General features: G+C 40.3%; 2 protein-coding genes across 3 annotated transcripts; one reads left to right on the top strand and one right to left on the bottom strand.

The window, feature by feature from the left end:
- The first annotated feature begins 469 nt into the window (after positions 1–469).
- LOC113574269 (bone morphogenetic protein 2-like) lies at positions 470–2,057 on the top strand. Its single transcript, XM_027005059.2, has 5 exons — positions 470–656; positions 780–907; positions 978–1,094; positions 1,190–1,351; positions 1,573–2,057. The coding sequence occupies exons 1-5, from the start codon at positions 470–472 to the stop codon at positions 2,011–2,013; spliced, it is 1,035 nt and encodes a 344-aa protein (XP_026860860.2). The 3' UTR covers positions 2,014–2,057.
- Positions 2,058–3,518: 1,461 nt separating this feature from the next.
- Positions 3,519–11,434, bottom strand: LOC113574309. 2 transcript variants are annotated; one of them, XM_035533799.1, is made up of 3 exons: positions 11,350–11,434; positions 11,058–11,170; positions 3,519–9,807 (listed from the first exon to the last, which is right to left on the bottom strand). In XM_035533799.1, exon 3 carries the CDS (start codon positions 9,772–9,774, stop codon positions 3,844–3,846), a length of 5,931 nt encoding a protein of 1,976 aa, XP_035389692.1. In that variant the 5' UTR covers positions 9,775–9,807; positions 11,058–11,170; positions 11,350–11,434; the 3' UTR covers positions 3,519–3,843. The 2 variants fall into 2 exon arrangements, with proteins under 2 accessions (XP_035389692.1, XP_026860930.2); XM_027005129.2 differs by lacking the exon at positions 11,350–11,434 and having other exon boundaries at positions 3,519–4,182; positions 4,530–9,807; positions 11,058–11,235.

The raw sequence follows: 11,434 nt of genomic DNA, 5'->3' as shown, positions 1-11,434 counted from the left end.
ATTGTAGTTGTGTGGTATACTACTAATTCTCTATATTTAACTAACCGCTGAAAACAAGTGAAATTATTTCATATTATTGTTGTTGTTGTTGTTATAGGCAACTATTTCAGATCAGTAATTGTAGCAGAAGCGATTAGAGTTAAGCGGGAAAAGCTTCTAGGCTTTTCAGTTAAATGTCACATCAACCTTAGAAAACAATTAGCATTAGACTAATGACTAAGGTAAATTTATAGCCGTTTTAAATACTACCCACTACAGTCCAGTGTTACCACAGGAGTAGACGAACATCACATCATCAGACACCACATCAGCGAACGCCCTGATTTGATGGTTAAGCAATACATAGTTATCATATCTGCAGCTAGCTATGAAATTGCAAATTATTTATCTTTTGGGGATTTTTGTCTTAAGATCGGCGTCGTTTTTTCATATCTTATCTGATGTTGCTACAAATGAGCTAGATGCAGGTATGATTCCAGGAGCACTTAAGAAACGGAATTGGAATGAACTGTTCCCATTGAGAGATTTACAACGCAGCGTGCCTCACAAAAAAGTGCCTCAGTTTATGAAGGACCTCTACGATGCCGTGGCAGACTCCGACGGCATGATAAAAAACTCCAGAGGGCTGGATGGAAATGTTGTGAGAAGTTTTGCAGGTGCGTAAAGTTGAAAACGGCATGAAATCTGCACACAACTCGTGAAACAACATGACGTCAACATGATATCGAATTCTTAAAACCAGCCAAATTATTCACCGATAGTATATATATTTTTTGCAGGCCAGACTAATGGAGTGTTTCACTTTTTTAACCTAACATCATTTGGCCCATACGAAAAAATAATAAAGGCGGAATTCCGATGGTTTCGGCGTGCGCAACCATTTTTGCTGGGTCATCATTTTCACAAAGTAAGTTCTAACAACAGTTAACTTTCTAATTCTGAGGTAACCAGACAAAAATAATGCGGTCCCTTTTTAGGTTAATTTGTACGAAGTGCTGGATAACCGAATGAAACCTTGGCGGGGAAACCTAATAACCTCACGGTTATTACCTATGTACTCCAAAGGATGGGAGGTATTCAACATTACGCAGACGGTAAGTTCGTGTCTTTATTTTCTGAAACAAGTTATCAGTAAACTACGCAACGCAGGACTACTGGCAAAACGTGTGTTAATATCTTAAATTAATAGGTGACCAGGTGGATACTCAGCAGCGACATTAATAACGGTATCCTGGTGGTTTCAACTTTACCGTGGGGACCCTGGTTTAGAACAGCTGTACATACGGGAAGAGTAACGGAGGAAGAAGAAAATTATTCCTTTCTGGTTATCTATTCAAACGACAGTCGAAGGGTCTCTGGTAAAGATCTTATGTCACTCGATCGGCTAATGGCTTTTCCCCTAACTAGTAGTATACGTAAAATGCACAGAAATCTGCGTAATTGATTAAAAGTGTTGATTATGTGAAATAATTCTATATAGTGGACTGTATTTTGTTAAATATGTTAACTGTGTGGACTTTGAGCGAATTGCGTTTTGTTGAAAATTTCATTTGTGTTGGCTGTTGACACCAGTTTGCCTCATCAGGTCAAAACAGTGAGTCATCTCAGGGCTTTCCTGAGTCCAAAGATTCCCTCCAGGCGCTGAAGCGGAGACGCAGAAGTACGCGCGGATCCCCGAGTGAGACAGCGCATTCGGAAACATGTCAGAGAACACCTCTCTACGTGGACTTTGCAAAGATCGGCTGGTCCGGGTGGATAATATCACCAAGGGGCTACAACGCATACCACTGCGTTGGATCCTGTCCATTTCCACTTAGTGGAAGTTTACGAGCGACCAATCATGCCATTGTGCAATCCATAGTAAACACATTAAAACTGTCGAGCAAAGTGGAGCGACCATGCTGTGTACCGGACGTACTTTACCCAATAAGTCTACTTTACTTTGATGATGAGGAAAATGTTGTGCTAAAACAATACGACGATATGGTGGCAGGCAACTGTGCTTGCCATTAATTGTTAGTAATTGTGATCTTTTTTGTGCCATACTATACATTAACCGACAGGTAAATAAAAAAGACAGTGTGCCGCAACAGAAAGCCCTGACATCATGTCTATGTGATCACTGGGAAGCAGTGATGCCGGATTCAGCACCCCTGTGGCGAAATGCTCTCCCTTCTCGGGAGCGCGCGCCTTACGACTTTCACTCGAAAATGGAGGCAATCCCCTCTTAGTTCTACATCGAACAAAATAACGAGAAATATCGCACATTTCAGTCAACACTGATGGCAGTCGTTGAGTTAGAGTAGAACTATGTTCAATTTGTTTATTAAATCAGCGCGGGGGGGGGGCGTTTATTGACAGATGGACTGCCATGAAAATCATGCCCTTGTAACTTTTATTCCGTTTATCGTAGCTCAGAATTATTTTAGCACTATATACTTGGGACCAGTCCATATTCACTGCATATGTGTCATGGAATTCACTGCAATTTGGCCAGAATTAAGAAGGGATGTACTTTCTGGCAGGTGGTCTGCCATAAAAAAAATCCCCTTGTAACTTCAATTCTGCTGATTTTAGCTCAAAATTATATAAGCCATGTAGTCTTATTTTAGCCATATAGACATGAATAACCAGTTTCTATTCACATTATGAAATACTGAAAAAAAAACTCCGTGTTGACCAACACGTATGATCTTATGTCAATTCGTAGGCCTATATAATTTAAATAAACGTGGATTACCTTGGCTTTCGACTGAAAGTCGTATTGGAACATTTCATTTTACTCTCTAAATCTCTGATTTCCATCAGTGTTGACTGAAATGTGCGATCTTTTTCATTCTTTTGTTCGACATAGAACTAAAGTAAATGGGGATTGCATCCGCTTTCGAGTTCATGTCGTACCGCGCTCGCTCCCGAGCAGGGGAAACATCTCGCGGCAGGGGTGTTGAATTCGGCACAACACCGGCACAGTACAGGATGATGGCACTCTGCATCTATACACGAGGGCAGACGTCATGTAAGAGTACCGACTTCAGTAGCAGATTAGTTCAATACACAGCCGATATTTATATTCCACAGTAGCAGGTCCTTCCGGGGCTAACTGACGGGAAATCTGACTCACAGTACAGTAATAGCTTGAATAAACATATTACAGCTCAGCTCTAAACACAGTTACTTGATCAGACCTAAAGTGGATATAGGAACCGAAGTCTGGATTCACTGAACGTTTTTTTGTTTTTTTTGTTTTTTTGTTTTTTTAATTGGAATGGTTTACATTTATGAAACTAACAACCTAGCCACCTGTAACATCTTTTAAAAAAAATACACTCAAAATGAATGACATTAAAGAGCATTGTAACCTGAAAATATGACTTTTAAGATATATTAAAAGGCTATTTTCACTTTTCACTTTACTAGTCAGTGCATCTACTCATCTGAAAAAAGGTCAAATATTGTGGAAATTGCTTCACAAAACACATGTATCAAAATAGCCAAAGCTCTAATGTTAAACATTCTTGTAAAATCACAATAGCAGAAGAATGTTTATTATCACAATATAACAGCCAAACCTCAAATTATTATTACTGAACAACGTCTCAACTAGAGCAAAGAAACTTCCACTGATAAGAGAGAAATATTTACAAAGATATCTGTGATCATTACTGAATATACATGGTTATTAACACTTATTCCAGGTCATACCAGCTTGCTTTTTCTTGATAAACCAATTTTACTTAGTTACATTTGTTAAGAAAAAAACCAGCAACAAAAAAGAAACTCTAATGTCTGAATCCAGACACTCTCAAGACCATTTATTGATCAAAAATGTGACTTAATCTATTATCACCTTACACTGTCAGTTCTTTCCTCTGGTAAGTGCTGGTGTGAAATATGTAAAGGCCCAGTGTCAGGCTCACACTCTCTTTTTTGTTTTTTATAAATATCCTCACTTAAATCAAATGCCTTAAAGTCACAAAGGCTAACTACAGAGTCTTGGCAGACAGTGGGTTTATGGGGTGGTAAGGTAGAGACAGGCACGGGAAGGAAGCCATGAACCAGCACAAACGTGGGGGCATTCACAACTTCCACAGATTGTGCCTGTGGCAAGGAGTCTTCAGGAGACTGAACTGGCAGTTGCACATAACCTCCCGTCTCTGGATCGAAGAAGGTTTTTGTCCTGACCTGCAAAGGCATGTCAACCACAAAATACTGCCCTGAATCAGGATCTTGCAATACTTTCTTCTGGGACATTGGGAAAGACTGTGCTAGAATGTTGGCTGCTGGAGAGACAAAAGTATGTTCGTTGCTATTTTGTAAATTTGCCTTTTTTCCAGGAAAGTGCTTCTCTGATGTTTCAGTATTCATTTTAGAGACAAGGCCTTCAGTGTTAAGCAACATATGCTCATTTTTATTACATGAAAATCTATCCAAACTATGAGCCCTACGGCCCAGCTTTTCAGGTAGGTATTTCTGACTAGTACGGCCTGGTCTTTCACAACAGGCATTTACATTCATCATATCAAACTGACCTTTGAGGGTATCCTCTCCATGGTTACTAGTTAAATTACCATGGCTTTCACGCTGTTGCTTGCTACTACCATCTTTCTCCCTGCTGTGGGTCTCCTGATTACTGTGTAGTCTGCCATGTCTTTCACTTCGGTGAGTTTTAGGCATAACTGTGTCACTGCTACTTTCTCCACAGCTTTGGTTACCAGTACTTTTGTGGTCAGATGTGTTACTGAGCACTCTGTCACTGCTGTGGTGTCTTCTCTCAGGTTTGTGGCCAGCATTTTTCTCACTTCTCCGGCCTATACGCTCCAGTTTGCTCTTCGCCTCTGCTTTCTGGATCCGCCTGGTGGTCAGCTTCATGGCACGGCGCAGAGCTTTTTCTGTTTTTGGAGGGACAGCTGGAGGCTTGCTCTGAGGCTGATTCTCACTGCCACTGCAAACAGATCCAGATCTCTCACTTGGTTCTTTAGATGCCACCGTATCCTCTCTAGGTGCGGTGCCAGACACGATCTCTTCCACGGTATTTACCGCACTCGTTCCGCTGCCCTCTATTCCCTCAGAAACGGAGCTGACAGCGGACCGCCACTCATCCTCTTGAGGTATTGTGAGACAATTCAGCTGCCCTTTCTTCTCCATGCCTGTAGTGAACTGCGAAGATGGAGACGATAACAGAAGCACCGATGACTGGCTACACTGGGGGCTTCTGACAGGTGTGGAAGGCAGAGCAGGAGAGAGTATTGTTGGACTTCGCACGTCTACACCGTCCTTGAAGAGGTCCTCCTCACCCCGGTCAGACTCACTTAAGCTCTCCTTAGGAGACCATGGTTGTGTGAGAGTTTTATGCAGAATGGGTCTCACTGTTTTGGTAACAGGGGAGGCACTAAATGTGTTGTCTTTCACTTTGAATAAAGCAGGCTTTCCCATTGTAGGAGAAGACACATTGGACTGACATGGTGGGGTTAGATTGCTAGCTGATTCTTTCAAACAACGGACCCACCCTCCTTTGCCCACATCAGTTGGAGGAGAAACAACCCTGTCAGAAATACCTGATTCACCTTCAGGTTTGATAAAGGAATGGCTATCTATTATTTGCTTCAAATTCTCGTCACATTTACTTGTTTCACTTGACAAGTCATTTTCAGACTGAGATAGTGACGGTTCTGTTTGGAGAGAAAAGGAGGATTCCTTTGACGAGGATGAAAGTAGATTGCTTTGGTTTAACTGTTTAACATCTACCAGTGATGAAGGTTCAGATTGTTGAAAAATATCATAAACTGTAACACTGTCCATTATTGTATTATTGGTTTTTATTGATTCTAGGGTTTCTGGTGTCTGGTTTGTGACCTTTTCCTCAGATTCACAATCAGGTTTTACATTTTCCGTCTCTGACATTTCACAAAGTGTTTTGGGAGAGCTTTTGCAGTTACCTTTAGATTTATTCAGATTATCATCAACTTCCCTCACAAGAGCAGAAGCATATTCACTGTCCATTTTGTTTATATCTGTTTCAGTGTCATTTTTGATTGTAAGGTCAGTTTTAAGAATCTGAATGTCTTGAATATTATCACATTGTTTACCTGACTGTTCCTCGTTTCTCACTGCTAGTCTGAAATCTTCATCGGGAAGTTTCTTGATGTCTAAACCTCTACCTGTCTCTTCATGCATATTTTTTCTTGTGACAGAGTCACCTTCCAGAATACTCCCTGTGACCTTTGGAACAATCACCTTTTGTTTTATTAGGTCCATTTCAGGGTAGTTCTTGGGATCTTCTCCTTCAGTCAGACATTTCTCACCAATTATGCTTTCCACTCTATGTTCTTTGTCAAATTTTTCCTTAAGTGCTGACACATGTCCTCTTACTGGGCCTCTCTCCATTGGTAAATTAGATTTCACATTCTTGACCTCTCTGCTTACTGATTCTTCATTTTTTGATCTATAAACATTTCCCCCAACATTTTCTTGTCTGTCTTTTTTATATCTTTCTTTGTCCCCACTTTGAGAACTTTCTTTGCCTTGTCTAGGGGGCACCTCTGGTTTACAGGAGCTGCTCACGGTCTGAACTACTGACTCCTCTTCTTCCCTGGTCAGCTTACTTTCAACATTAGTACCTCTTGAGCTCTCTTTAACGCTGCTATATTTAGACATGGGCTCTTTTATTCTAAAATCAGCTACCCCATTCACTGGCTTGCCATTATCTGTGTCACTTTGTTGATCAGGCCTGCCAGATCTATCCTTCTCTGTATGTTTTATCTGTCCAGCTGCATGTTGGCTTTGCTCAGCAGCTCCTTCCTGCTTATGAGGCCCAGCTAAATTTACCTCAGCCACATGACTTTTACCATGTTTGGTCTCCCTGTCTGACATGCTTTGAACGATTTGGCTACTAGGTTTAAAATCAGAAATGTCCCTCTGACTTCTCCTGTCTTTTGTAACTCTTCCTGATATGTCCTTCTGACTCAGTGCTATACTCTCTTGCTTGAAATCTCCTTTCAAGACTGAGCCTTGTTGCTTCTTACAACTCTTAATAACATCTCTGTCAGCAGAAGAAAGAGCTCCACTTTTCTTTTTTCTTTGTTCCCGCTCAGCAATCACTTCCTCCAAAGCTGCTGTTGCTTGCTCATACTTATGGACTGATACACTCTCCTTCTTTGAGGCTAGGCTTGTCTTCAGGGACACCTGTTCCTTGAAAGCAAAGATTGCTCTTTTTGCAGATGTGTTTCCTTTCATGGAGAGAGCATCATTTGTTCCTCTTTGTTCAGTGCAAGTATCCAAATCATCATTGGAAGGCAGCATAGAGTCTTTTGTGATGGAAGCACCATTTTCAATATTTTCCCTGCCAAGTGCTCCATCCAATTTGCCCTGATTTAGTTCTTTTTCTTTGTGCACAGCTACGTTCTTTTCACATTTTATTTCGTCCCTAGCATTTATACTTTCTGAATTCCTTGATATGACACTGTTATTCCTCAATACATCTCTTCCTCCAGGATCTACTTTTCCTCCATTACATAAATCCTCCTCATCATCATCTCCACTCGTGTATCTTTGACTTTTGATGTAGTTGTTCTGCCTGGCTGAAAATTCATGCTTAGGTTTCGGTTCCTTTCTTAGGCATTCCTTATCCTTGACAGATCTTTGATCCAACTTGTTTGTAACTTCCATGTTCAGTTTGTCTTGATTTTTGCTACCTGACACCATCACGGGATCTTGTCTTGTACTGTGCTTCTTTTTTACAACTGTGTGGTGGTAATTTTCCTTTAGAGAAACAGCATTAGTTTTCTCAGCCAGTAGTTCTTCTGTAATCTCAGGATGGTTCATGTGGGCATTTTCACTGTTCATACTGTCAGTATGACTGTTCAAATGCATTTCTGGTTTAATTATGCTATCTTTTCTTTGCAGGATTTTACAGTCATCCTGTAAATTATCTTTGCTCTGCCCTTGTTTAATTATTTTATCTCTGGTAAGATGAGGTCCAGGGTCATCCATTATTTTAGTGTCAACTTCTGTTAAAGTAGCTTTACTGTACAAATGTAGAGATGGATATGAGGCTTTAAGTAGAGCACCCCTGTTTGACTTCAGAGGTTTATTAGGTGAACCTCTATTTCCAGCTTGCAGTAGACTTAGTGCCAAGTAGTCATCTGGCAAACCGCCATTTATATGTACACTGGGAGAACAGGTTTGTAGGTCTATGTTCTCTGGAAGAGGACTCATCGGGGATGCAAGCATTTTCTGATGAGTAGGTGAGATGGTTTTAGCATCTGAAGTTTTGGGAGACTCGAGACTCTTTTGATCTGTTTTGTCCAAACCTTTGAACTTTGGTGGGCTGTACCTTGCCTTGACCCTTTTTCTGTTGTCTTTGAGATTGAACAGCAGACTTGATGCCATAGATTTGTAGCTTTCTCGTTTAATTTCAGGTGATGGGCACATCTCTGTGTCATGAAGTGGTGGAAAGTCAAGGGCAATGGAAGAGAGAACAGCCTGAAGTGTGTCAGAGCTCACAGATTCCTGTATGGATGGTATAGCTGGAGTCAGCAGCTGTAAAATACTAAAAGGAGTTGGATTTGAGGGGGTTTGTTCTTTCATTGTCCTGACCTCCTTTTTATTTGATAGACCTTCCTCTCCAGCATTTGACCTATCACAGGCGGGAGAACTTATGAAGGGCTGTCCAGCAGGAACTGTACTCTTTGCCCTCCTTCGGTTTTTCCTCCAGGGAGCAGAAAAGTCTCCTTCAGACTGACACCTCTGCTCAGATCCAGAGGATGTTAGCAGATCTTGAGGCTGATGAGTTTTTATATGAATTTGAGGCTTATTCAGCTCAGTGTTTTGTTCTGATTTTATAGTTGTATTTTTCAAAGTTTGTGTCATGTGTCCTGACACCTCATGATTATATACATATTGAGATGATGATGCTGAAATGTTTTCATATTTCTTTCCTCTATTTGACTCTGGAATATGTAATCTGTGTGATGTTAGTTCTTTGTAAAGTGGGGAATCATACCATTTTGGTGGGCCTTTGTTTGGAAAAATCTCTATATTTCCCAATCCAAAAGGAAACTTATTTAAGTCCACCCAGGACTGAAATGGGCTGAATTCACTGTGAAGGAAGAAGTTTTTAGAATTTAATTTTCTCATCTTACTGGATTTGCTATGTTTATTTTTTGTCGAGTTCCCAGATGAAGATGTGTCCTTGCTTGATTTATTGCCAGTCCTTTTCTCAGAAGATTTAAGATGATTCTTGACACGGGTAAAGTTTTCATCTGAAAGGCTGTTTTGATAATCTGAAGAAAACTCTGACAGCTCTCTTTGGATGCTGAGCAGTGCAGATTTGTCCCATGAGTCCCCATTCGTCCACTTGGTGGCATCTCCATTCTTTTCAGCTGTGAATGCAGCAAAGAGTGATGACACTTTTGCTGAGCTTTTATTCGCTCGCCAAGATGTGTCATTCACACCATTAGGGCGATGAGTCCCATACTTTTTGGCAACCGAAGAAGAGTTGTCTTGAGACTTTTTTGGTACCTCCTCAGCTAATGGCTTGCGGCAATTTACTGGAGGCGGTGAGAACTCTGTATCATTGTAGACTGCCTCTTCGCCAATGCAGAGGCTCTTAAAGGCACGATCTGTAAGATTCATCACCTCTCGGTCAGTCTCATCCATTAAGCTGTCCAAGTTGCTAAAATGCTGCATGCCTGCTTTATGTCGCTTTTCCAGGTAGTTCATAGTTAAGGTGTTAGTGTGGTTCTTCAGTCTGATGACTGCGATCTTAGGTAGCATTCACCAGAATGTTACCACTACCTCAAGATTTTCCTATAAGAAAAAAAAGATTAAATTTGTTAAAATGAATTGATTCTTCTATCCAAGCTATTTAGGCACTAAACTTATTTTGCGATATGTGATTAGCCATCTTATGGTGGCCATGCACAGCAGAGAAATACACTAAGCCAAACAAATCTATTTTTAGAAGGGTGCAGATGACTTTCTTCCTTTCCCAACACAACCCATGTGCTCCAGCTTTGACCCCGAACATGAAGATTCAAGTAACTTTAATTGCTTGGCTTTGCCCAAGGAGCTGCAAACTCAAATGGTGTCTGACAAAGAAAAATCTCTTCAATGCATTTCTTCACTAGTGTGATCCAAAACAGTACTTTTTTGACACTAGATGTCATCGTTGGCAAAATTATATATTTCATTTTTTGACATTGTAACATCACAGATCCTGTAACACTTCTTTCGTCATGATCTGTAAATACAACAAGCCTATCTATAACTTATTCAGAATTTCTGAGCTTAATTCACTTTCTAAAGTAAAGACTATCATCATTCAAAGTACAATGCAGTAGACCATTATGGATTAATGTGTTATGAGCCTGTAACTCATTCATCCATATTTGTCTCCTGATCTGAGACCAGTAACAGTGGTACAATATAACCTAAAACAGCTCTGAGCAGTAAACCACTCTGATTCATAGAATAAAGAGTATTCGTTCAGTACATGTGTTCCTGCATTTGTGCTAGAATTCTGTACATTAGGTAACTTGATAGAATTCCAGTGCTTACCAAACCCCTAGACAAATTTATGAACCATGATCCAGTAGCCAAGAGGATTTGGATGCTACAACTTTTTCCAGCTCATGATCTCATATCAACTTGCTGTCTGGAAGATTTCCCCATATCTGTTATTGACATGCAACTAAGAACTATATTACCATGATAAATCCTTCAAGGAAAAACTTTCAAGGAAAAATATTCAAAGTAAAACTTCAAGGAAAAAACATTTTAAACATTCAAGGATATCAATACTGAATTACATCATAGATAACATGAAAATTATTTTTTTTTGTAATACAGCTGATCAATTCACAATAATCCAAAAATAAATAAATAAATATTTCAAGAGTTCTCTAGTATGTGCCGTCTCACTTATATATCTATAAAAAGCTGCTAGTAGGAACACAAGCTTATGTGCTAAATCATGTTTAGTCTAATAAAATTTTAAATCATAATAAAGATCATATTAAAGTTCTCAGTGTTTCTAATGTTTCTGACTTGCTTCTTACCTCTTGTCTGGATTTTCATATTCCATTTTTCCGCAAGTCAATCACATAGAGTTCATAAAAATGACCATGAGAAATCCATACAGGCCCTTTTTGCAAGCCACCTGGTGAGCCCCCTGGTCAACAATGACAGCAAAAGCACGGTAGGCCTTGTCACATAGGCGTGGTAAGAAATCCATGTGCAAATGAAAAGTAGAGAGAGAGAGAGAGAGAGAGAGAGAGAGAGAGAGAGAGAGAGAGAGAGAGAGAGAGAGAGAGAGAGAGAGAGAGAGCGAGCAGACAGAACACAGCCTACCTAAATAGATGCAGGACTCAGTGAGGCCAAACCCAGGAGTTACATGGGAAGGCTCTAGTGAATGCACATATCAGTGAAGCCTGCT

The sequence above is a fragment of the Electrophorus electricus genome, chromosome 14 (assembly GCF_013358815.1).
Source record: "Electrophorus electricus isolate fEleEle1 chromosome 14, fEleEle1.pri, whole genome shotgun sequence".
Lineage (NCBI taxonomy): Eukaryota > Metazoa > Chordata > Actinopteri > Gymnotiformes > Gymnotidae > Electrophorus > Electrophorus electricus.
The sequence above is the reverse complement of the archived record's forward strand: the minus strand, read 5'-3'. Positions and strand labels throughout refer to the sequence as shown.

Coding starts and splice junctions, on each gene's coding strand:
- LOC113574269 (XM_027005059.2), top strand. CDS start 470: ATGATTCCAGGAGCACTTAAGAAACGGAATTGGAATGAACTGTTCCCA. Junction 657..779: donor TGTTGTGAGAAGTTTTGCAG/GTGCGTAAAGTT, acceptor TATTTTTTGCAG/GCCAGACTAATGGAGTGTTT. Junction 908..977: donor TGGGTCATCATTTTCACAAA/GTAAGTTCTAAC, acceptor GTCCCTTTTTAG/GTTAATTTGTACGAAGTGCT.
- LOC113574309 (XM_035533799.1), bottom strand. CDS start 9,774: ATGCTACCTAAGATCGCAGTCATCAGACTGAAGAACCACACTAACACC.